At 39.2% G+C, this 23,427-nt stretch overlaps 3 protein-coding genes across 4 annotated transcripts in view; 2 read left to right on the top strand and 1 right to left on the bottom strand.

The window, feature by feature from the left end:
* The window catches only part of prkdc (protein kinase, DNA-activated, catalytic subunit), a 33,259-nt gene extending 25,239 nt beyond the window's left edge, over positions 1 to 8,020 (top strand). The window contains exons 64-86 of the mRNA XM_063484063.1: positions 37 to 175; positions 345 to 533; positions 1,185 to 1,409; positions 1,603 to 1,711; positions 1,857 to 1,959; positions 2,044 to 2,206; positions 2,293 to 2,467; positions 2,572 to 2,771; positions 3,024 to 3,207; positions 3,390 to 3,550; positions 3,731 to 3,942; positions 4,025 to 4,112; positions 4,192 to 4,335; positions 4,502 to 4,709; positions 4,807 to 4,874; positions 4,960 to 5,180; positions 5,417 to 5,509; positions 5,702 to 5,803; positions 5,897 to 5,968; positions 6,059 to 6,260; positions 6,489 to 6,677; positions 7,222 to 7,361; positions 7,632 to 8,020. Of these exons, the coding sequence (XP_063340133.1) occupies positions 37 to 175; positions 345 to 533; positions 1,185 to 1,409; positions 1,603 to 1,711; positions 1,857 to 1,959; positions 2,044 to 2,206; positions 2,293 to 2,467; positions 2,572 to 2,771; positions 3,024 to 3,207; positions 3,390 to 3,550; positions 3,731 to 3,942; positions 4,025 to 4,112; positions 4,192 to 4,335; positions 4,502 to 4,709; positions 4,807 to 4,874; positions 4,960 to 5,180; positions 5,417 to 5,509; positions 5,702 to 5,803; positions 5,897 to 5,968; positions 6,059 to 6,260; positions 6,489 to 6,677; positions 7,222 to 7,361; positions 7,632 to 7,836 (3,592 nt within the window). The 3' untranslated portion in view covers positions 7,837 to 8,020. The remainder of the gene's footprint in view (positions 1 to 36; positions 176 to 344; positions 534 to 1,184; positions 1,410 to 1,602; positions 1,712 to 1,856; positions 1,960 to 2,043; positions 2,207 to 2,292; positions 2,468 to 2,571; positions 2,772 to 3,023; positions 3,208 to 3,389; positions 3,551 to 3,730; positions 3,943 to 4,024; positions 4,113 to 4,191; positions 4,336 to 4,501; positions 4,710 to 4,806; positions 4,875 to 4,959; positions 5,181 to 5,416; positions 5,510 to 5,701; positions 5,804 to 5,896; positions 5,969 to 6,058; positions 6,261 to 6,488; positions 6,678 to 7,221; positions 7,362 to 7,631) is intronic.
* Positions 8,021 to 10,198: 2,178 nt separating this feature from the next.
* On the bottom strand, positions 10,199 to 18,259 carry garem (GRB2 associated, regulator of MAPK1). Of its 2 annotated transcripts, none has more exons than XM_063484065.1 (6): positions 17,891 to 18,259; positions 15,866 to 16,006; positions 15,289 to 15,419; positions 13,910 to 15,100; positions 13,474 to 13,628; positions 10,199 to 13,343 (listed from the first exon to the last, which is right to left on the bottom strand). In XM_063484065.1, exons 1-6 carry the CDS (start codon positions 18,009 to 18,011, stop codon positions 12,485 to 12,487), a joined length of 2,598 nt encoding a protein of 865 aa, XP_063340135.1. In that variant the 5' UTR covers positions 18,012 to 18,259; the 3' UTR covers positions 10,199 to 12,484. The 2 variants fall into 2 exon arrangements, with proteins under 2 accessions (XP_063340135.1, XP_063340134.1); XM_063484064.1 differs by having other exon boundaries at positions 10,199 to 13,346.
* Positions 18,260 to 19,048: 789 nt separating this feature from the next.
* On the top strand, positions 19,049 to 23,210 carry ncf2 (neutrophil cytosolic factor 2). The gene is made up of 15 exons (XM_063484195.1): positions 19,049 to 19,229; positions 19,435 to 19,517; positions 19,650 to 19,758; positions 19,908 to 20,042; positions 20,243 to 20,350; positions 20,526 to 20,585; positions 20,810 to 20,853; positions 21,558 to 21,699; positions 21,862 to 21,927; positions 22,106 to 22,160; positions 22,263 to 22,306; positions 22,396 to 22,544; positions 22,625 to 22,736; positions 22,913 to 23,009; positions 23,101 to 23,210. Exons 1-15 carry the CDS (start codon positions 19,056 to 19,058, stop codon positions 23,190 to 23,192), a joined length of 1,470 nt encoding a protein of 489 aa, XP_063340265.1. The 5' UTR covers positions 19,049 to 19,055; the 3' UTR covers positions 23,193 to 23,210.
* Positions 23,211 to 23,427: the final 217 nt, after the last annotated feature.

The following is a 23,427-nucleotide window of genomic DNA, read 5'->3' on the forward strand; positions in this document are numbered from 1 at the left end:
TATTTACTGTGCTGTTTGTCTCCCGCTGTTGTCCAGGCTTTACAAATCTTTGGAAGATTATGATGTTGTGCGTGGAATCTTTGGTGGTAAAGTCGGGACCAAATCCATCACTTGTACTGCACTCCAAGCTGAAGCCAACACTGACTTTGCAGAGGCTGTGAAGCTTTACAATGAGGTTTGTATGTCCAGTAGAAGCTGGTGGTTGAATCCCATATTCTCCCACCGTAAGGGAAGGAAACCATATTAAATATTTCAGGAAAACATATCAAGTAATATATGAAATCAAAGGGCACCAGGTTTCACCGGATTGCTTGCTGTTTGTTTAAACTCTTATATACTGACAGGCTCTAAACACCGAGAGCTGGCCTGATGGCGAGCCCATAGACAGCGAGAAGGACTTCTGGGAGATGGCTGCTATGGATGCATATAGTCATCTGACTGAGTGGAAGTCTCTTCAGTACTGCTCCACTGTGAACATAGATGAAAACTCACCACCCAACTTGGAAATGATGTGGTCAGAGCCTCTCTACCAGGTAATAATAACCCAAATGATTTTAACAGTTTAGGAATTCCCACTGAATGCAACTGAAGCCTGCTTTTTCCTCTGTTGTGGTAACTGATGGCTTAAATTGGAAACCTACATTTTGTAATCTATTCATTCATTTAGTGGCTTTCCAAAACTCTTTGAATGAAACACTGCTGCAGTAAATTAGGTTTAAAGATTTACTTTGCAGGGTTTGGGGCTGTTGATCTGCAGAAATAGAACATATTTGTAATCATGTTCCTTCGGTTTCCCTTCCTGAAGATAACAATCTTGGTTTAATTACCTTGAGTGAGCTATGCTATGCTATGTCCCTGCTATGTTGCCCCACTTCATTTCCACATTAGCCCTGTTTACACAAACCATATAGTGGCTCTAGAGTGTTTCTCTTTTCTTTCTTTCTTTCCTACTTTTTTTTTTTAGCAGTTGTTGCTTTTCCTTCACACTAGTAAGAGGAGACTTAGGGGTATACAGTTGGGTCCTTCTGCAACCTCACCACTAGATGTCACTGAATCCTTAAAACTGTATCTTTAAAATTGAAAAGAAATGTGTAGCATAGCAGTGTAACAAAAGCACTTACAAATCTTGATATCAAATCCATTCTTCAAATGTTTTGCTTCCCTGGCGATTGCATTTGTCCTAGGAAATGTACCTGCAGCACATGATACGCAGCATGTTGAAGCAGCTGCAGCTGGGCGAGCGGGACCAAACCCTCCTCAGCTTCATCGACAATGCCATGAAGTTGGAGGAGCGCAAAAAGCTGCTGGAAAGTCATTACAGCCAGGAACTCAGCTTGCTCTACATCCTGCAAGAGGACTACGACCGCGCCAAATACTACACAAACTACGCCATGCAGCTCTTTATGGAGGTCTGCTCTCACACTCATTTCTCTGTCCAGCACATTCGATTCTTTGATTTACAGAGAACAGTTTATTTCATAAATGAAATGGGGAAAAAAACTGGTTATATATGTACAGATTGTTGCTGTTAACTGAATAAGAAGACACGTGTGTTATCTAGATTCACTTATTACACATGCTCACTCCGTTTGCCTCGTACAGAGTTACTCCAGCGTGGATACACTCCTGACTAAAAGCCGGCTAACCATTCTGCAGTCAGTGCAGGCCTTGACCGAAATCCAGGACTTCCTGTTGTTTATTAAAGGGGAGGGTGAGTAGATAGTGGCTTTTTAAAATGTTGTTTATTCATTTGTTTGTTTGGTTTGTACAAGATTTTGGAATATTTTTTCCTAAAACTGTCTTTGTTTGAATTTTTTTTCAAGCTCTGAAACATTTTTGCAATTTTTTTTTATTAGTGTCCTTGGACTCCCTCAAGCACCTCATCAGATTATGGACTGAACGGTATCCTGATGCTAAAGTGGACCCAGTGAATGTGTGGGATGATATCATTACATCTCGGTAAGAAGACTTAATCTTTTTTTTAAAAAGTAAAGACAAATAACAGAACTTGATACTACCTTATTTTTTTCCTCTACGGTTCAGGTGTTTCTTTTTGGATAAGATCAGGGAAAAGCTCAGAGGCCATGCTCCATCTGACAGCATGGAGGTGGACGGCTCAGATGACCCAGCGGGCGACATTGAGACATTAGTAAATGACTGCAAGTTCAACATGAAGCTACGCATGGCTGATGGAGCCCAGAAGCAGGTGAAGAAACAAGTGTGGATGTTCCTCTGTCTGTTCTTTAGCATGTTTTTCCATCAAACTCATCCTGGACAAACAAATGTTTTCAGAATAACTTCCCCGTAGCTGTGAAGCTGCTGAAAGAACTTCACAAAGAAGCCAAAATGGACAGAAGACGGCTGCTGCGGTGGGTCCACAGTTTTAGCCGCTACAGCCATAAACGGTGTCAGGCTCAGGGTCCTGTGGAGCAAATCAGCACCATGCTGAAAACCATCCCACTCCTGGGTGAGAAGGAAAAAGAATGCCACACAAGTGTCGAGTATTCAAAGCTTAAAGGCCTTCAGCTTTCTTTTTTGCCATATTTCATGTCAGCTCATTTCTCTCTCCAGAGGACCTTCAGGTTGACGCTGACAGTCAGAGTGCTACAGCTAAAGTGTTCAGATACCAGAAGATTCTCCAGGGTACATCTTTTGACATCTTGGCCACAGCTGTAAGCAGAAGTCCGTCAGTCCTAGGAACTATCGATGCTGACAAAGCAGAGAGAGTCGTAAAGCTTTCTGGAGTTTCCTCGTCCAATGCAGATCCAAAGGTACTCTACTTTTTAGGAAAAGATATTTTTTATAGTTGCTGGCTAGAGAAGGAACTTACATGAATGACTAAACTGGGATTATAGTGGCAAAAATAATTGGATGTAAAGTGTTCTGCATCATTTCTGTGCTATATATGGGAATTGCAAAAGGCTCCACTTCATTCCACAGCAGATTATCACACTAAACCCTTCTTTGTAATTTTATACCAATTGAATGAACAAATGAATCACAAAAGCAGTTTTTTCCTGCAGAAAGTGGAAGTGGGATTGCAGTTACAGGCTCTGAAGTTGCTATGTGAAGCAACCAGAAAGGCCGACGAGGAGCTTCAGTCTTATTCTCAGGACTTTGTGGAGACTAGCAGCGTCATAGAGACGTACATGACCTTGGCTAACTTCTGTGACAAACGGTTAAGAGAGGAGGAGCAGAGCGATGCTGGTGAGTAGTGACATTTCCCAGGTAGATATTTGTTCAGATTGATGCAAAAAAGACCAACAGTGAGCACCCAGAGTACTTAATGTGATCAATAACTTGGTCTAAACACTTTAGCTGTGTGCTGAAGACTTCTGAAAGGATTATTTCCTCCCTCAAATGTTGGTTGCCATTGTTTACGGTTATAGAAACCCAGTTTCCAGACCTTCTGGTGCTGCCGATGCATGTAGTGGAAAACATGTTGAAAGCACTGAAGATGAATTCAGAGGAGGCTCGCCTCAAGTTCCCACGCTTGCTACAGATCATTGAGTTGTACCCATCTGAGACACTGGACCTCATGACAAAAGAGGTTAGCTTTATTAACAAAGAATGTCTTTAGTATGTCGAAACGTAATTCTGCTGATTATAAAAGAAAAATAATATATGTCCAGTAAACATAAAAACATTGAAACTATTAGCAAATGTAAGCCAAATACCTTAAAGCTTTGGGAATGCAGATGTTTTAATTGTGTCGTCTGTCTGTATACAGATGATGTCTGTTCCCTGCTGGATGCTGATTAGCTGGATCAGTCAGATGGTTGCTCTTTTGGACAAGCCAGAAGCTGTGGCAGTACAGCACTGCATAGAGCAGATAGCAGAGTGCTACCCTCAGGCACTGGTTTATGCACTCATGATCAGCAGTGAGAGCTACCAGTTTGAGGACTCGGCTACAGGACACCAGCAACAGGAGTTTGTCAACAGGTAAGTTTGTAGGTGCAGTTTTCTGGGGGGTCGGTGTTAAAAATATTTTCAGTTTAATTTTATGAGCACTGTGCATCAACAGGCTCAAGAGCATGCTGGACAAGGGAGGTGCTGTGAAGAACTTTGTGGATGCGCTTCAGCAGCTGACAAATCCTGAGATGATTTTTAAGGTAATGAGTGAAAGTTCAGACATGATTTCAATCAAAATGCCAGACGAAAACTGATTGTTTTCATTCTGTCCACACGCAGGATTGGTGGGATGGCGTACGAAATGAACTGGAAAAGCCGACTTTTAACAGGAAGCAAATGGGAGACATGTATGAAGAGATGCGGTCTATACTCGGAGACTGCAGCGCAGATAGTCACGGGATGTTTCGAAAGAAATTCATCAAAGTTTGTCATTTCTTTTTCTTTTTTTTCTCTCTTTTTTTTTAATCTCAAAAATATGATTCTCCAGAAATTTGTGAAATTAGGAGGCTAGTAAAGATCATTCATCAGCAAGTGAAAAGAATATGCAGCTTCTAATCAAGAAAATATAATGTTACGCTGTTCCCTGCAGAAGTTTTTCAAAGATGTGGAGAAATTGTTGGGACCTAACGGCAAACAGCTGTTTGAAAAGAGGAAAGATAAAACCTTTTTGCAGAAAGTGGATAACCTGGCTGCAGACATGCGTGGATTTCAGAAGGAGCCAGGGAACCTGAAGGAATACTCACCTTGGCTGAGTGGATTTAAAGCAGACTCATTCAGAAATGAGCTGGAGATCCCAGGTTAAGAGCTATACTGATTAATATTGTTTGATTTATTTCAAACAGTCTCATCCGTTATGTTCTATCCACTGATGAGGCTGCGTTTTCTTTCTTGCAGGACAATATGACGGGAGATCCAAACCACTGCCAGAGTATCATGCAAAGATAACCGGCTTTGATGAGAGGGTATGCACTTTAAAACAGGAAGAGTTAAACGGTTTGTTCTTGTCCTGGCTGTAAGTGTGAAAGCCTTCTGGGATCTTGCCTGCAGGTAAAGGTGATGTCTTCCATTCGTCGTCCCAAGCGTCTCATCGTTCGTGGGGATGACGAGCGGGACCACCCCTTTCTGGTAAAGGGCGGGGAGGACCTCCGACAGGACCAACGAATCGAACAGCTTTTCGCTGTCATGAACATCCTGCTGAGCCACGACACGTCGTGTTTGCACAGAGGCTTGCAGCTCCGCACCTATCAAGTCATTCCTATAAACACAAGGTGGTGGGCATGTCTGTGTGTCCATATCTGTCCCTTCAGTTAATATTAATCCTTATACTCATTACACTGATTAAAGATTGAATAAAATGTTTTTTTAATTTTCTCTGATAAGACTATCCAGTAAGAAATATTTATTTAATATTATAAGTATCATTTAGTTCTTGGTCCCATATTTAATTACTTAACAGTTATTAGACAAAATATTAACTAACTAACTAAGCAAATTATGATTACAGAATTGGTCTGATTGAATGGATGGAAAACACTTGTACTCTAAAGGAGTTTGTGCTCAACACAATGACTGAGGAGGAGCAGCGAAGGGCAGGGAGGTACAGTATATTTATTCCACCCTGATTCGTGGACCTGTGTTTGGTGAAGAAGATGAAGTTCATCTATTAGTTTCTAATAGCTGGTTGCTTAAATGATTATTAAAAACAATGTATCAACTCAATGTAATGCAGCAATATTTAAGTGTGTGATGAGTTTGATGATATGATGGCAGTTGTGTCTTTGTTTTAAAGTTCCATGGATGAGTACAACGCCTGGCTCTCACGCTTTGCACCAGAAAAAGGAAAAGACAAAAATCGTGTGACCGGTATTGCACTTTATGGTCTGGCCTATAAGTGAGTTACCTGAATTTTTACTCCTATGACACTGAATAAAAAACAATTTGAATAATTTTAACAGACTTACACTTGCATTTTATTCTTTGCCAGGAAAGCAAAACGTGCCGATGCTGTCAACAACTTTATGAAAGTATTGCAGTGTGTGCCCAGCGATTTGCTGAAGTAAGTGGACTGCAGGTATAGCATGACTGCTCAGGACATGGTAACACTTGCAGTAATAACCTTCTTATTTTTCTCTGTTTTAAATTCTAGGAGAGCTTTTCTAAACATGTGCAACAGTCCGGAGGCCTTTCTATCCCTGCGATCCCACTTCATTAGCTCTCACGCTTTGCTGTGCGTGAGCCACTGGATTCTTGGGATTGGAGATCGCCACCTCTCCAACTTCATGATAAATATGGAAACAGGGGGCATGATTGGCATTGACTTTGGGCATGCATTTGGCTCAGCCACACAGGTATATCCAGTGAAAGGAATGTTACCTCGCCTAAAGCAAAATGCCATAGAAGAGGCAATAAGTGAATACATTTACACGTGATTGGGTTGGGAGAATTTATTGTCTGGTTTAGGTGTATGAATCTTACTGTCACAGTTGAGCTGACCGGCTGCATGAATGTGAAGCATGTCAGAATGTAACCTGCTGTACTGTTAATCTCTTTCTGTGCAATCCCGTATTTTCTCCCAGTTCCTCCCTGTGCCTGAGCTCATGCCTTTCCGGCTGACCCAACAGTTTGTGAATTTAATGCAACCCTTGAAGGAGTCCGGTTTGATCCAGAACATCATGGTTCATTCGTTGCGGGCCTACAGGGCTGAGCCAGACCTTCTGCTTAACACTATGGACGTGTTTGTCAAGGAACCCTCCCTGGACTGGCAGGTAACCATTGAATGAGTGGATAGATTTTGGATAATGTTTTCAATATGGTCATTGAGATTTTAATGCATACATTTAGGCACAACTCTCTTAAGGTGTCGCCACATTATTTCAGTCAGGTTGAGGTCTGGATTTTTCTGGATCCGTTTCTTCCTCAGCCCTTCTCTTGACGATTTGGGTCTGTGCTTAGGATCATTTGACTCTAGAATACAGAGAAGTTCATGGTCAACTCAATGACTGCAAAGTGCCCAAGTCCTGTGTTGTATCCAAAGCAAGCTCAAATCATCACCCCTCGACTCCGCAGACAGCACATGCTGAATTTTGGATACGGATCAAGATTGTATTGTATACAACATGTGGCATGTTCTGTTTTCATTTGTGGGTCTCGGCCATTGTATAGTCTATTGTTGTTTTACAGTTTTTGTTTGTGAAATTGAATTAATTTAATTTCCCCCCTATAAAATGTTGCTTGCTGTTGCACATTAAAGACTTTTAATCTGTTTTTCAAATTACGGTACAAAAAAGTTGTGTTATTGTTATCATGCAGAACTTTGAGATGAAACAACTGAGGAAAGGAGGCACATGGACAGAGACTGTGAACACCAAAGAAATCAACTGGTATCCCTTGCAGAAGGTTAACTTTGCCAAGAGAAAACTGGAAGGAGCCAATCCAGCTGCTATAACCAGGTAGATCATCAAATCATATTATGAAACGTCTAATAGGATTTAATTAATGTTCTATGCTAGTACATGAAGATGAGGAAACCCTCTGTGTTTGACATCCATAATGATGGAAAGTCCCAGTACTCAACTAATGGTAACATTTTACTGAGTGTGTTGATTCATATTAGGGGTCATATCTGAAATCAGAAACCTTTATAATACAATTCAGTCACTGTTTTGTTATTCTCTATCTTGTCTTGTTTTTGACTTGATGTTTTGGGTTTATTTTGTCAGTGAGGAGCTGAAGCTGGGTTTTGAGAAGGATGCTGCCTTCCCGGGGATGCAGTCGGTGGCTCTGGGCACTGCAGAGCACAACATTCGTGCTAAACTTCGAGCCGAAGGCCTGTCAGTGGAGGATCAGGTGGACTGTCTGCTAGACCAGGCCATGGATCCAAATGTGCTTAGCAGAGTTTGGGTGGGCTGGGAACCGTGGATCTGAGTCATTCAAAATAAATCACATGTTTAGAAACTGTATGCAAATGAATTTTAGGGCCTGAAAGAATCCTTTGATGTCAAATATGTTCTCTAATGCAGTTGTGGAAAACATTTATATGTGTTTTGTTCTTTTTTGCCAATTTGCTTGGCAAAATTGTATGACGTTTGGAACAAAAGGAAGAAATAAAATTCTGTGAAAAGTGTGGAATCTGTAACTAATCTATAACTATACACTATGGCATTTATACAGTAATATTTTGTTATGAATTCAGTCATGTAGTTATAATTCAGTTGCACAGGGCAGGTAATCAGAAAACTTTCCCATTAAGAACAGGAATTAATCAGATTAGAGATTTGACAGTTGAACGGGATAACTGATGATCTCCCATGAGAGATCATCGCTTTAAGTACCAGTCCAATCAAATTAGTTTCCTTAGAGCATTAGCCATTTTTTAAACAAGTTGCTGTGTTGACATCAAGACAAATGCCTCATACAAAACCTGGTGGAGTCAGGAAGGAGGCAGCAAATGGCAGGAACGGCTAACAATGCCTAAAATGCAACAAATAAGCACAAGTTGGCATCACAGGCCTAGTCATTGTTCATATGCAGTTGTTTTAAAAGTCGAGCTTGCCAAATTTAACCAAGTGTGTGTCTTTAGAGTGAGGTAATAAAACATGTTGGTAACAGCAGACACATAATTACACGAAAAATAGGCAAACCCTTTAAAATCTGCATTTATGTACACTTATTTTAAAAACTGGATGCTGCACAGTGCACCAGCAACTGAAGAAAACAGGCATGTCTGCTCTTTCATAGGTATTCAAATGAAAAGGATACAGGAACCTCTACTGAAATCGTTTATATGGATAAGGCTTGTGCAAAGTATTTTCAATAAATCACACTTACTTAAAGACATTCAAATTTGATCAAAGCTTTAAAAGTATGTGGTTTAGAATATGTAAGCCTAAACCACATGTTGATAAAAAGCAGAACTTAGGAAACCTTTGATCTGTGGCATGTCAGCCTGCTTAATGTACAACCGGAAAGTGCAAGACCTCCCGACAGCAGAAGTAACGAAACAGCAAACTGTTGATAAAGCCAAGCAAACCTCTGCTGAACACCTGATGCAATTTGCTGTCTCACTTCCTTTTTGCAGCATTTGACATGCGCCTGTATTCAATTTACTATTCTATAAAAGATGCAGATAACATACACTCAACCTTGCAGATATCGATTACTAAAAATAACCAGTTAATCAGTTACTTATTGTCTCTATTAATTCTTTACAGTCATCTCCAATTTTGCCTGAGAAATGACCCAAATTATAAATAATTGTCTATCAGCTGAACAAATCATCAGTCGCACTGGAAAAGAGCAAAATAATGTTAGAAATAAATAAACCAGGTGAGTTTTCTAACTGGAAGTTATTCACTGAATCCAGAGACGAATAAATGAATTCTGACGTGAATTTTGGGGGAAATGACCCAAGGTGGTAAATTTCAGATGGCTACTCTTCTAAACTGTTGATCAAATGTTGATGAATTGAACTGGAACAAGCTGTAATTTTATGAAGTATGAAATTCAAATTCAAATTTTAAATCCTCGAATGTCTCCCTCTCCTTTTAGCCTCTGCTCTGACTTTGGGTTTGGCTTTCTTATTAGCAGGAAATGTTGCAAAGGAAAGTTATATTTTGTAAATATATTTCAAGTAATTTTCTTTTGTCAGATAGCATTTACAATGTGCTGCAACAAGTACTGTGACTCGCAGAACTTTAACATAAACAGACATGGAGCCAAGTGGTGAAACCACCATATGTCACAATATTCTGGGGAATTGATGAAACTCGTGTTTCTCCATGTCACAGCATAGACACAACGTGTTTCCCTGGACAGGCAGGCGCGCCTTAAAATAATTATTTTGTGAATTCAGATGGAATACCGCACTATACTTTCTAATACATCTTTATATTTAATTTTACACAAAAATGAAGGCTGGAATATTATCATATGAAGCAACCATACAAACAAACCAGACAATGTAAGCTTACAAGTTATGGTTTAAAGCACATCTAAACAATTTACAGAGGTCTTAGAAATGCTTTTTTCTGTATGTATTATTGTAGGGTCTACCTTACAATATAAAGCACCTTGAGACAGCTTTTCTTGTGATTTGGCGCTATATAAATAAAACTGAATTGAATTATCAATGAATGAAGACTGACTTACACATAAAGCTCTTGCTGTATATCATATAGATTGCGTTAATCACTCAAACTTTGTGATCAGTAGTAAAATGCTCATGCTCGTTACTACTATGAAGCCTACTACTGTTACTTGACCAAGAAGAAAAACACAAGCACCAGTTAATCCATGTTTAATAGATGATACAATGCAAAAGGGGAAACAGGGAAAACAAGAGTTAAAATGAAAAACAAATGTTCAGAACTCAACTTGTAAGTAATGATGTCAAACCCAGTGTCACAGTTATTTACCTTCTTTTTGTACAAAAAATTGCAACATTTCATGTAGGCAGTGATCCAGAGCTGAGGGTGGTACCAACGCAGAATGAGCTTTGGTACCGAGTGCTTCACAATGTTGGATTAGTCGGACAGGGCTAGATGTTGGAGTGTTTTCACAGTTCATTGAATAATTGCAGAATTCTTCAAGTTAAATTGGCTAATGGTTTGGAATTATTTCTTTGGCATGCAATTTTTATAAATTAACACTGTGGCATTTTCAATACGCTTAATAATACCCTATAATACTCCACTGCTTTGCATTTCCTTTCCGTGATCACTTTGGAGTGTCATGGCTATTGCATAAGACATTATGCTATGTAATAAGTTTCCAGGGACAGAAATCATTCTCCATAAAAACAGCGATACTGAGACTAACTTAAAAGGAAATACAGCTTATTAACATTATCTTTTGGTCACTGTCCATGGAGTGCGAAAGAGATTCGTAGGTATTTTTCCCCCGTGACCGAGTGTTATTTTACTGCATGAAGTTAGAAACCCGAGTAGAACCCACATTTTACAGAATTAAAAAAACAAAACAGAAATTTGAACATAAGCTTTTTCTCAATAAAAAATAATCTCAACATTAGTAATCATTTCAATAAAAAAAATTATATTTAATTTGCACCTACATACAAAATAAAAAAATATCAAGTAAAATATGTAACACCCCACTGTAAAAAAGAGAAAAAAAACTGTTGGGTGGGGGGAAAACAAAACAACAGCTATTGGCCAACAGACCAGACCCGAGTTGTACAAAGGCTGTTACTGCTGAGGCACCTTCATGTGTCAGCCATAAGAATGGTCTGACAATAACTCTCCTGCATATTTTGCATCATGTTAAATCACTGCATAAATAACTCAATTCTGAATCAAGGGTATTTAAAAAAAAAAGTTACCAATACAAACAAATATTTCATTGTAGTTTATCATTTTCAAGTTTAGCTTACATGCCTCCGTGGTCTGGAGAAATTCCAGTTGTTAGTGTATACTCTCTGACAAAAAGAAAATGTTACGTCAAAGGAAAATATCAAATGGTTTAAGGTCTCTGGGTTAAGGCGCAAAAAACTATTACTTCTGTCTCGCAAGTACTGTAGGTAACACTTACCAATACATACAGTGGAAACAAATGAGTACCCTTGCAATTAAAAAAATGTAGTGCATTCATTCGCTACATAAACAATCTCATCAATTATATTTAATGACCTTAACTGCTATATTTAATCTGAAATCTACCAAAGTGCATGATGCATTTAATTTTCTCATTTATATTGGACACCAAGATCTGTTGGCGCTTTTGGTTATCTCCACGTGAGTTTAAAAGAAAGGACAGAATTTGGTTAGATATAACTCATTTCTTTTCAGGCTTAAATAACCCAAAGTGACATTTAGCTGAGACATTTTAGGTTACAATAAGGAGTGTTTAACTTCAGGCACACACAAAAAAAGAGCTCTTGCATAGGAAGTGTCACCTTTAAACCCTGCTGCAGATAATGACTTAGCATAGCTAACTGTTATTAGCACAGTTATATTACAGGGATGCAAATTCTGAGGGCAAACAAAACCCTGTCGCATTGACTACATGCAATAATTAATTTTCCAAAGTTAGACAGTTAACCATCCTCCTGTCACCTGATACCAAACTGGGGTTTTCTGTAATTACTCCTAATATTATTGGCAGTTGGCTCTACTACATATATATATACACTTCAAATATTTTCTAGTTCGTGCTCTTTTAGACATTCAGCTATTCGCAGCAAAATTCTGTGACACTCTCCTTTAACAAAAGACAATATTGTCTTCATATAGCTCTCACATTAAAACGATTATGTGGATTTCTTTCAATTCCCTGGTTTAAATTAGTATCTGTGTAATGACATGAATAGGTCGCAGGTGAAAAAGTAAGCAGTTGACATGTAAATGTCTTTGTGAAAGTGCCAAATGATTCCATTCAATTAGCAAATAGGAGTCATAGACTTTAAGTGGGTATTACCCACTTGTCTTCCCCACCATGTAGTAACAAGGAAATAAGTTCATACTATACAAAAAGAAACTCTTTGTGGCTTGATGTGCATAGCATACATACTGAAGGCATGATGTTCTCAGCTTTACAGGAGTTTTTAAGTTACATACTGTTATATCTTGGGTCTCCACCCATTTATGAACTGCATGAGTTTCTTCACCTGCAGTTTGCTTAGCTTGAAGTCCTCAGACAAAATCTCCTCGGTGAGCTGTAGGAGTAGATTCCCATCAATTTTTTCTGACATGAAAAGAGAAACAATTTCATCTGGCAGGCCGATAAATTTCAGACATTTGGAGACCTCTTCAATTGAAAGGCCAGCCAAGCTCGATGGTGGCTGCCACTGTGTAGTGTGAGACAAGGATGGACAGTTAACAGTTGGAGTGTTAGAGATGGAGTGTATCTCTTTTGTTCCCTGCTCATGTTGAGCAAGTGAGGAATATAAAGTTTCCGGCTTACTGTCACAGACTGACTCTGACAGTACATCTGTGCACTTCTTTATGGCATTTGATTTTGGTGTTCTTGGTGGCAAGATCGGGCAGGAGAGGCTCTGCTTAGTGTTAGATGCATCTATGAGCTTGTCACTGTACATTTCTGAATTGCAGCTTGAAGATTTGTTGCAGAAAGGACTCAGAGATGCTTTCGGCAAGTCAAAGTCCTTACTGCGGTGTGCATACTCTCGACCATCAAAGTCAACAAGGCTGGTTGTACAGGTTTTTGGAGTGCTTGGGGTTCTCTTCCTGGGGTAACTGTAGTAACTTCGACAGGTTGTAGGCAGAAACTCGTCCATGCAATGCGAATCCCCTCCACTGAAATGATTTGGCCAAGACAACCGCGATGAAACTCCATCTGACGGCAAGCTACCACTGGGCGAAGCAGCCTTCGGTTCAGTGCTGCTGGAATTAGCCCAGCTGCAAGGGTAGCACACATGGCTTTGCTCTTGTGGGTCAGTTCCTTCTTGCTCACATGTTCCACTGCTAATGGAAAAATAGTAGATTAATTTATAGCATAAGAATAGCCTCATACATGTATACATAGAAAGGTACAAATCTTGATATCTTACAGCATTTTTTTGAGAATGTAGGTGAAAATTTAAATTCTTACATGTTGTGGAGACCAGAAGAATAATAGGAGAGGGTTGGACTTGGAGACCGAGTTTCTTGCTGCCGTGGCTTCAAAAGGACAGGCACTGATGGTATCTGTTTCAGGCCTCGTGGTGGGATTGGTGGCGCATTCAAAAGACGACATTCTTCCTTCACCTAGGATGAAAAGAGTTTGTGTTGAAACAGTAACTAAAGCTTACATTCTTACATTACAGTCATTCTTCAAAGAACCCTTAGGCTCAGCTTTTTATCTGCAACAGCCAATCAAACTTGTTGTTTTCAAGTAGTTTTATTTATTAATTTACTGCATAGTAGCTACTCATGCTGGCTTTTGCTGTAGTATTAAAATACATTTGTTGTGAGCACGGACGCCATCAAATCAACTAACACTCCAATCCTAAGACTGAAAACTCTAAAGTACAACAGATTATACTCACAGCTTCAGACTTTGGTGGGACTGGTGGAGGAGTAAGAGGCACATCAGAGCTGGTTATGGCTCCCAGAGGACAAGTGACTGGGTTTGTCAGTGCAGCTGTTGTGGCACAGTCACTGTTGAGGCCTCTGATTCCTTCGCTTTGAGAGGGTTTCGGAATCTGACTTCTCAAGTGATCCAACCACAGCTCCTCATAGGGAACATCCAGCTTGTTGAGGGTTGGTTGTGGGTTTGTGCAGTCCAACAGCTCTGGGAAAAAGTGTTCATTCTCTTCTGAAGGATGACTATCAGAAGCCATAAGAGCCCAATCGCCGCATAGTGTCATACAACCCTGCAAGTTGACCTCACTGTTACCATGCAGGTTGCTGCCATACACGCACACAGACAGTCGGTGGAAGGACTGGGTGAGTTCATCTCGGGCGTAAGTCAAAGAGCTGGGAATTTGCATATGATTGGGACAGCCGCTTGAACTCCCGCTTCCTCCACTGCTACAACTACCATTGCCACTGCTTTTTTTGGGGCTTTTGCCATCTTCATTCCAGTCTGTTCGTACGTCCCGGACAGCACGAGAATAGTCATCGATATCAAACTGCTCCTGGCAGAACGCAAACCAGCGATGCACCATAGTATCTAACCACAACTCTCCTTGCAGCAATTCTTCTGGAACAATAAATCGTGGCATGGCTATATGAAACGGAAAATGGATAGGGATAATTTTATTGCTTCGCAGAATGCAGCACACAACCACTGTTTTCGTCTGAATGTTGACCAATTTGTACCGATGACCCTCCCTAATGAGGTGGAGGTCATACTGGTTGCGGGGTGGAGTGCTGGGTACTGTCACATTGACCGGGAGACGGGTTTTCTCCACGATGTTCCTGATGTTGTGCTCCCCGTCTTGCATCTGAAGCTCAAGTGGACTGCAGGTGCTGAACCTGCCTTTGCACTGGAACGGCAGGCTGATGCTCTCATTGGTGCGATGGTTCATGCAAATCAAGCAAGGCATCTTGCCTCGACCGATCTTACTGATGGAGTTCAGCTTTCCAATCTTCTTAAAAATGGTGTTGAATCTTGATTTTTCTTTGAAGCTTTTGGCGTAAAGGATCTCAGCTTGGCCCATTAACGTCAGTTCATCACCAGTGTTTAGTGTAATGTTGTAAACCTCTGTGTCTTCATTGCATTCCCCTGAAGCCATCTATGAAAACATTACATACATGAATTTCGACATACGCAATGAAATGAATCTACTTTACCAAACTTGGAAAATTTTAAACTTTAACTGGAAATCTAAAGTTATGAAATACTCTTGGTGGAAGCGTTTAGAATTATAACTATATATCCTTATTCATAAATGTCACATAAAAATAGACGGATTAAATGTACCTTAACATTGAACATGATTTCCTCCATGACATATACCCTTTCAGGGAACGCTTTGGCCACTTCCTCCACGCTGTTGTAATACTGCACAGGCTCTTTGACATCTCTGTCCTGCTCGAGCAGCTTGAACTGACCTAAGAAAAGATGGAAAAGACACACCAATGGTGTTTTGTACGTGTTTTGCATCAACACAGACTTACAACTATAAAATCACATAATTTAGTTAATTTGGTTTAGTTTAATTTTTGACTTATATCTCTAAAAGTTGATTCTGTTCATCTGGACGTAGCGTTTTCGTTCTGAAAACGCTACGTCCAGATGAACAGAATCAACTTTTAGAGATTTACTTACCTGGATGATTGAGAATGCATCAAGACATTTTGACTTATATATTTTAGTGAATAATTCTTCAGTTTAGGCAAAGATCCATCATCAGATATCATATCTGATAATGCATATCATATAAATACTGTAAAGCGCTTTCAGTGATCGGATAGAGTAGAAAAGCGCTATATAAGAACTAGTCCACTTACCATTTTCCAGACAAACTAAATAATCATCGACTGCGGCTGCATCTCACCTTCATAGTGAACTGGGATCTCTATTTTGGGCCCAATGACATAATGTCCCTCCTCCAGACTGTGAGCAGTAATAGTCGTCCACTGACGACAGGAGTGAATCAAGAGGTAGTCATTGTCTCTGAGCCCTTCAACCAGCTGACCTACAGGAAATAAAAAAAACAAAACAAAACATTATTTACAGAGCAGAAAACAGCATAATTTGCATAATTACAACTTTAAATTAACCGCCAAGTAAGCACTGAACCATCCAGCAACAAAACATCTAAAACAAAAAATGTTTATATCTATGTTTTCACCAGGTGGTGTCTTGGATGTGGGTCATGAGAGAACTATTGAACCTTAATAACTACAGAGAACAGGCCATTCAATTAAATATCACTTTGAGAAACACCACTTTTACCGTTTCTGTTTTCATACCACTCTTTAGCCATACAGTCTGCTCCATTCAAACTGAGGCATTGGATTACCAAGCACATTTAAAGTCACTATGGATTAGGCCATTAGTCATTGACTAATGGCCTAATCCATACCTCTCTAAAAAGCATGCTCTATCATTCAAAGTACAATACACCACTTTAGTTCTCCAGAAAAGGCCAAGCATGTGTCAGGAAGATGGAGAAAATTATTCAAATTATTAATGATACATAATAGCTTTATCTCAAAGTGCAGAGCACAGTCAGCATGTTTATTTTCGGGCATAACTGAGGGTAACATAGTTTTAAAGATGCACTTTCAGACCCAGGACTGTATCAGAATCAGAATTATTTAAGTATTCTGATTCTGATAAAGATACACGTTCAGACCCAGGATTGCATTAACATATAGTTTAGTTAGAGGGATAGTAACAGTACTGTGCAAAAGTCTTGAGCCCCCACTCATTTCTTTATTTTAGTAGGAAAGTGGGAAATGGCTGCAATATGTGCAAACATACATGGAAATACAGGCTATAAGGCAAGTGCAGAGTTTATACAACTCTAACAAAATTGAAAGTCAATATTTTATTTGACCACCTTTATTCTTTAACACAGCCTAAACTCTAAGGCAGCTTTCTTAGAATTTCTTTACACCAGTTGCTGCAGTTCAGCCTCCACCCTATTTTACAGGTGGCTGTAATCACTCCTGACCTTCTCTGTACATACTCACAATGCTCTAAACCAAACATTTCTAAATTGCATTCACTGCTCCATCAGATCTGATGCTACTGATTTTCAGTCCGGTTCTTGGTTAATTTGGTATTTTTTTGTGGACTCAACTAAATAAATGGGAATCGGAGTGTATACACAACACTGGCTGATCCCTTTAAATTAGGTACTTTTTTGTCCTTGAAGAAAATGGTCAGATACAAGAACTAGAAAAACTTTGAAAAACCTTCAGAAAACCTGGAGAACTATTGCGCAAGACCACTTCAAAAAATGCAAATCTGGCAACTTCTAAGCAAAATATGAAGAAATTAGTGGTGGCTAAATACTTTTGCACAGTAACATTTCCATAACATTATCATGTCTTAATTCTTAAAAACAAATAAATAAATACTTGTCTTTTTTTAACCAGAATGACGACAATGATGCTTCTCAGCTTAAACAGAGCAACTAGGTTACGATTTAGTTATAAGACTGGCATTGTGACTCAGCCTGCAACAATACAGGTATATTAAAAAAAATGGCTTTCCAATGGTGGAGCTAGACAGTATGTGGTACAACTCATCAGTCGTTGCAATATAGTTTTTACAAAACCTGAAATAACTTCATTATAGAAATCACTATAGGGTTTAACACGTTTAATACCAAAAAAGGTGAGATCTGCACAACGGATGTAAAGGCATTACCAAAAATAAACCAAAAGAAAGAGAATAAGACAACGCTTATTTTGTAATGTAAACCATGTAGAACACACTGTTGGGAAACTGTAAGTCACACTGCTAAACTCAATCGCAAAGATTTATGTTACAGCTTAAGTTTGCCTTTGCTGCTAGCTAGCAGCTAACAAGCGCTGCGCTGATGGCGTGAAAAAGTAAAGTTACTTGCCGTTATCCAGCTTGACAATTTGAGGCAACTTATAAGCACTGACGAGTTGATCTAATGGTAAGGACGTAGTACTCCATGTAACTTCTTTTAAATTGTTGTACAACATTGATCCAAGGTCCATTTTGCTAGCTTACATTAGCCAACAAGAGCTAGCTACGTGTAAACACGGTCACAAAAGGCTACACTAAGCTAACGCACTAAATAATGTAGCGACTCTCCGTCCGCGGTGTCACATCACGCATGGAGTGTTTCTTAATAATCTTCGCATTTTTTCCTTTAAATTTGCCTACGTATCATAAAGAGTCGTTGTCTGATAATGTAGCAGAGCCATGTTTGTTTAACTACCGATGGGGCCAGTGCTAGTTTGGATCAGCCGGAGGGAGGCAGCGCGCAAGTCGCTCTGCTGTGATTGGTGGAGAGAGCCAGCGTAGGTGGGCTTAGGCGGTAGAGAACCAACCACACAGCAAGGAAGCTGGAATAGTTTTCTTCTGAAGGTAAAGAATACATACTTTGGTAAACAACAGAAGAAAACCCATCAATACAACTGATTTCATTTACAATACAAGTGAATTAATAAAGCTGTGCTAGAGTGCAAAGCTTGTACTAGTAGGTCACTATCGTTTTTAAAAACTTTAAGCCGGAAGTTGTAGTTGTTTCTGATAACTAAAAGACAACAAAAAAGAATACCAACTGCCTGTTTCAAAGTGTTTTTACCTGGTGCTGTAAATCGTGATTCAATAAATAAATAAACAAACAAATAAATATATAACCCTATTACTTTCAGTCTTTCTTCTTATCTTATCCTTGTTTAATGACACATCATTAAGTTGTTCTTGTGTAATCACATTCCCTACACCCTGTCCGTCAACATTCCTGGAAATCTATGGCTAAACATCACACGTATGACATATCTGGTGATGGGAAAGTATAACAAAATCAGATTAGCTTTATTTAAACACCACACACAAATAATGAATTGTCATGTAAATGACTGAACATCACATTGGGAAAAAAGGGGACAACCCTTTAGCTTTAAGACCTGGTGGTAATGTGATATTTATATACACCAACAATGACTTTCATCACACTTCCTCTTCTCAATGGTACAAATCAGAGGAACTTCCTTACTGTGGTCTGTAGCTCAGTGTACTCCTAACCTGCAAACATGTCTTTTGTGGACACTCTGCGCCAGTGGGATGAGGCGGTAACTTGCGTCAACAGACAAGATTTCTCCAAAGCACTTGAGATTTTCTTGGCTATTCAAGAACCAAACTCCAAAATTTTTTTTGACATTGGCTGTCTCCATCTTCGTAACCAAGACTTTGATGCTGCTGAAAAGGTATGTCTGATCTGCAGGCTGAAGCATAAACACACAAATATTAACAGCTGTCGTATCAGCAAATTAGTCCAAACAAGAAACTCTTTTGAAAGTAGCTAAAATACAATTCTTCAATATGCTGTCTGAAAGCGCAAGTCACTGAGAAAGGAGAAGTAGACCTTACCATGTTTTCTAGAGGAAGTGACAGTTTTTTTCTGTTTCTCAGGCGTTTGATTGCAGCATACGCAAGGATGAACATTTGGCCATTGCCTTCTTTCAAAGAGGAATCACTTTTTACAAAAAGAAGAGGCAAGACACACCTGTCTTTTTTCTTTTAAAAAAAATGGACCATATTTATTTTTTATGTTTAATGTTGTGATTTAAAAATGCTTAATAGTATATCATATGCAAATGTTTTAACTTTATTGTCTCTATGTAAAGGTATGAGGAGAGTTTAGCTGACTTCCAGAAAACCTTTAAAACACTCAGGGGCAACCAGCTGATAGATTACAAAGCGCTTGGTCTCAGATACATACTGTATGCTTGTGATGTGAGTATTCTTGATAACCCGCCCTATTATTAATCCTGAACACTACACGCAAATAATTCATTTGATGTTATGAGCTGTTCATTCATAATACAACTTAGCATTCTTTTTTTTTCCTGGCCAAGGACACAAGCTTAACAATGTCTCCACAGGTTCTCCACAATATGGCCCTGGTTGAAGCTCAGCTGGGTAACTGGGAAAAGGCCCAGGAACACCTCATGAAGGCTCTTAACTACAAGACAGAGGCCAGGTTTAATATCATCGACAAAGCTCTGCAGTCAATCCTAGTCAGTTGTGATACAATCACTTTTGTCAACCCATTTAAATGTGATTATATTTATGATATCAAATGTAGTAGTTTCTTCATTCCATTAACCTATATTTGGTAAGCTAATATGCATTATTCTAATTTTGGTTTAAATCAGGTGACGGGATAATGATATGCACATGACTTTAAGTGTCACTCACAATGAAATTTCACCAACAGAAACAGAAACTTTTCAAACCGGTCGAGTTCCAATCAAAAGAGATGTTTAAACCAAATAAGCACTATGTTGCAGAGCTGGAGAAGAAAGACTACCTGGGCAAAGCAAAGGTGATCCATTATCCAGCCTGTTTTATCTAATCTAGTGTGATTATAAAGTTATCAAAAGTCAGCGTCTCTACACACACACACACACACATATATATATATATATATGTATATGTATAAATCAGAGAAATTATTGTTGAGTGATATCTATAAGCCACTTTCCCCCCGTTGTCATCAGGTCGTTGCCTCTGTTGTTCCTCAAGATGAGTTCTCTGGATTTGCCCCATTGCAGCCTCAGGTGACACGCTGGCTTTTATTGGCTATAAAAACTTTACAGTTTGATGATAGAAACAGCAGTGCGTTTTTATCTTCTGTTACTTTGTATTAAAATATGCTACCTTGGTGGCTATTTTTAAAGCTTCCAGTGATCGACATCACTGTTGGACTGAACCTTTACATACCCCTGTGTGTTGCCATGTCTGTGATGGACTGTGTGTTGTTGTTTTTTTTTTAATTTGATAGGTGCAAGATGGTCCAACTTGTCCAAAAGAGCCTGAGGTTCTGAGGTATGATAGTCACTTTGGATCCATGCAGATTTGAAACTCTTTAAACAGAAATGATTTTAGTATTTAATGATGTTGTGGTTGGCAAGTTTTTGTGATATGTGGATTCGCCACTATACATGTTTACAATGTACAAATACAAAATGGGGGAAAGCATGAGACATATCTATGAAACTGTGCTTTCCACAAAGAGAAAAATGGGACTCAAAGTGTAGGTTGAATAATTAAAACCTGAAAATAGAAATGTACCGTTACACAGAATAGTGCCAACGTTAACCTTTGTGTCTTATGTCTCTTCAATTTCACTTCAATTCAATTCAGTTTTACACAACAACAGTCGCCTCAAGGTGCTTTATATTGTAAGGTAGACCCTACAATAATACATACAAAGAAAAACCCAACAATCATATGGCCCCCTATGAGCAAGCACTCTGGCGACAGTGGGAAGGAAAAACTCCCTCCAGCAGAACCAGGCTCAGGGAGGGTTGGGGTGAGAGAAGGAAGACAGGATAAAAGAGATGCTGTGGAAGAGAGCCAGAGATTCATAACAAGTATGATTCAGTGCAGAGAGGTGTATTAACACATAGTTAGTGAGAAGAAGAAATACTCAATGCATCATGGGAATCCCCCAGCAGCCTACACCTATTGCAGCAAAACTAAGGGAGGATTCACTCTTGATGCCATGTGGACATTTCTTGTGTTTACAGGGCATTGGAAGGAGAACCGCACACTGTGCTCTTTGAGTTTATTCCTGAGACCAGTGATGAGCTGGCTGTAGTGCCGGGCAATATTGTGTTTGTGTTGCAGAAGGGTGCTGACAACTGGGCATACGTGGTCTTCAATGAAAGAGTAAGATCTCCACATCTGCCACTTATTGTACAAATTTTAACACCAGTACATTGTGTTGTTTTTATGCACTGAAGCCAGTATTCATATCATGTACTTTTATCACACAATTAATGCATTGCTGGTGTCTGCTGAGAGTATACATGGCTGTGATGTCTTTCACAGAGGGGCCTTGTTCCTTACAACTATCTGGAACGTTTGGAAATCTCCTTAGCTTCTAACAAAAACAAGGTAAGCATTTATTTTTTATTATTCTCAATTGTTGGTGTCATAATCAATGACTCTGGTATTGTCAACGCTTAAAACATTGTAGTTTCCTTTCCAAGCTTTCCTTTCATTCTTTCCAAGTTTTTAAAATAACACAGACTTTACTTTTTTTTTTATTTTGAATGGGAACAACTATAAACAGGGAATAACTCCACCTCCAAGCCGACAGCCACCCACCAGACCTGAAAGGATACAAGGTTGGCTTTTCTGGTACAGGATACAAAAATTAAATGAGGATTTTCAAATGATATCTGAGCCTTATGTGAAAAATCTAATTTTCCACATTTTCTTTATGCAAGGTCTTACTCCAAGCAAAACCACTAGTGGAAATCGTCAGCGTCAGGTATGCCAACGCAAAGAAAATGAGAAGTACTGAGATGTTTTATTCTGGCTGTTATTTTAAGTTCTTTTATTTCCTCTCATCATTTCCAGGAGAAACAGTCCACAGACAATTCATGTATCGTCAAAGTGCATTTCAATTTCAACTTTGTCGTCTCAGTCCCGTGTGGGTCACCCTACACGATGCTGATTGAGAAAATTGGCAGGAAACTGAATCTTCCTTCTTCTGCAATCACCTTGAGGTAGAGCGCATAATTAAGAAAACAAGAATGTTTGGTATGCATTGTTTGTACTTACAACTGAATACCTTTACTGGGTTTAGTTTAACCTCTGAGGCAAGTGAACAAAGTGTAATCAGTGCCAACACAGAAATGGAGAAGCTGTGGAGCCGTGCCAGCAGTGGGCGTGTCACTTTGTGGTGTAACACCAAGGAGGTAAGAGAGCAACCATCTATTGCCATGTTATTGCCGTTGTTATAGTAACAACAGCAATAAGTAAAATATTCCCAGTATTAGCGATACTGAAGTACTTTTAGTATCTTTTTGCTTTTGCACTCCTGTTATAATTTCCGTTTACACTGATAACCATTGTGGATCTTCTGGGATTTCAGGAGGAGATTCACCTGGTGGCACTTCACTCCTACGAGTCATCAAATCCCGAGGATCTGAATTTTCAGCAAGGGGATAAAATCAAACTGCTCTCTAAAAGTGAGGCTTCGTTCTTTTATACGTCAAACATACAGAAACTGTACAATTTGATGGAATATATGAGTCTAATTCACAATTTGTTCATTTTCAGTTAACCAAGACTGGTTGGAAGGGCAGTGTAACGGGAATACTGGTATATTCCCTGCATCCTTTGTGGAAGAAATTCCTGCGAATGGCCAGTGATTTATGGCCAGGTTTACTAACACTGATTAACAATTTTTCAAAAGTTGTCTGCTTTGGTGATAAAATTTGCCACTTCTTTTGATATACCAAGTCCAAATAAGATGATTACAATAGCTGATTATAAATGCTTAAAATGTTACATTTTCCACTTATGTACATTATTTAAATGACTTTTAGTCAAAAATTGTAAGTCTATATCTTTGCATGTGTTTATGTGGCTTCATATGAATTTCAC

Source organism: Pelmatolapia mariae, linkage group LG9 (genome assembly GCF_036321145.2).
Source record: "Pelmatolapia mariae isolate MD_Pm_ZW linkage group LG9, Pm_UMD_F_2, whole genome shotgun sequence".
Taxonomy (NCBI): domain Eukaryota; kingdom Metazoa; phylum Chordata; class Actinopteri; order Cichliformes; family Cichlidae; genus Pelmatolapia; species Pelmatolapia mariae.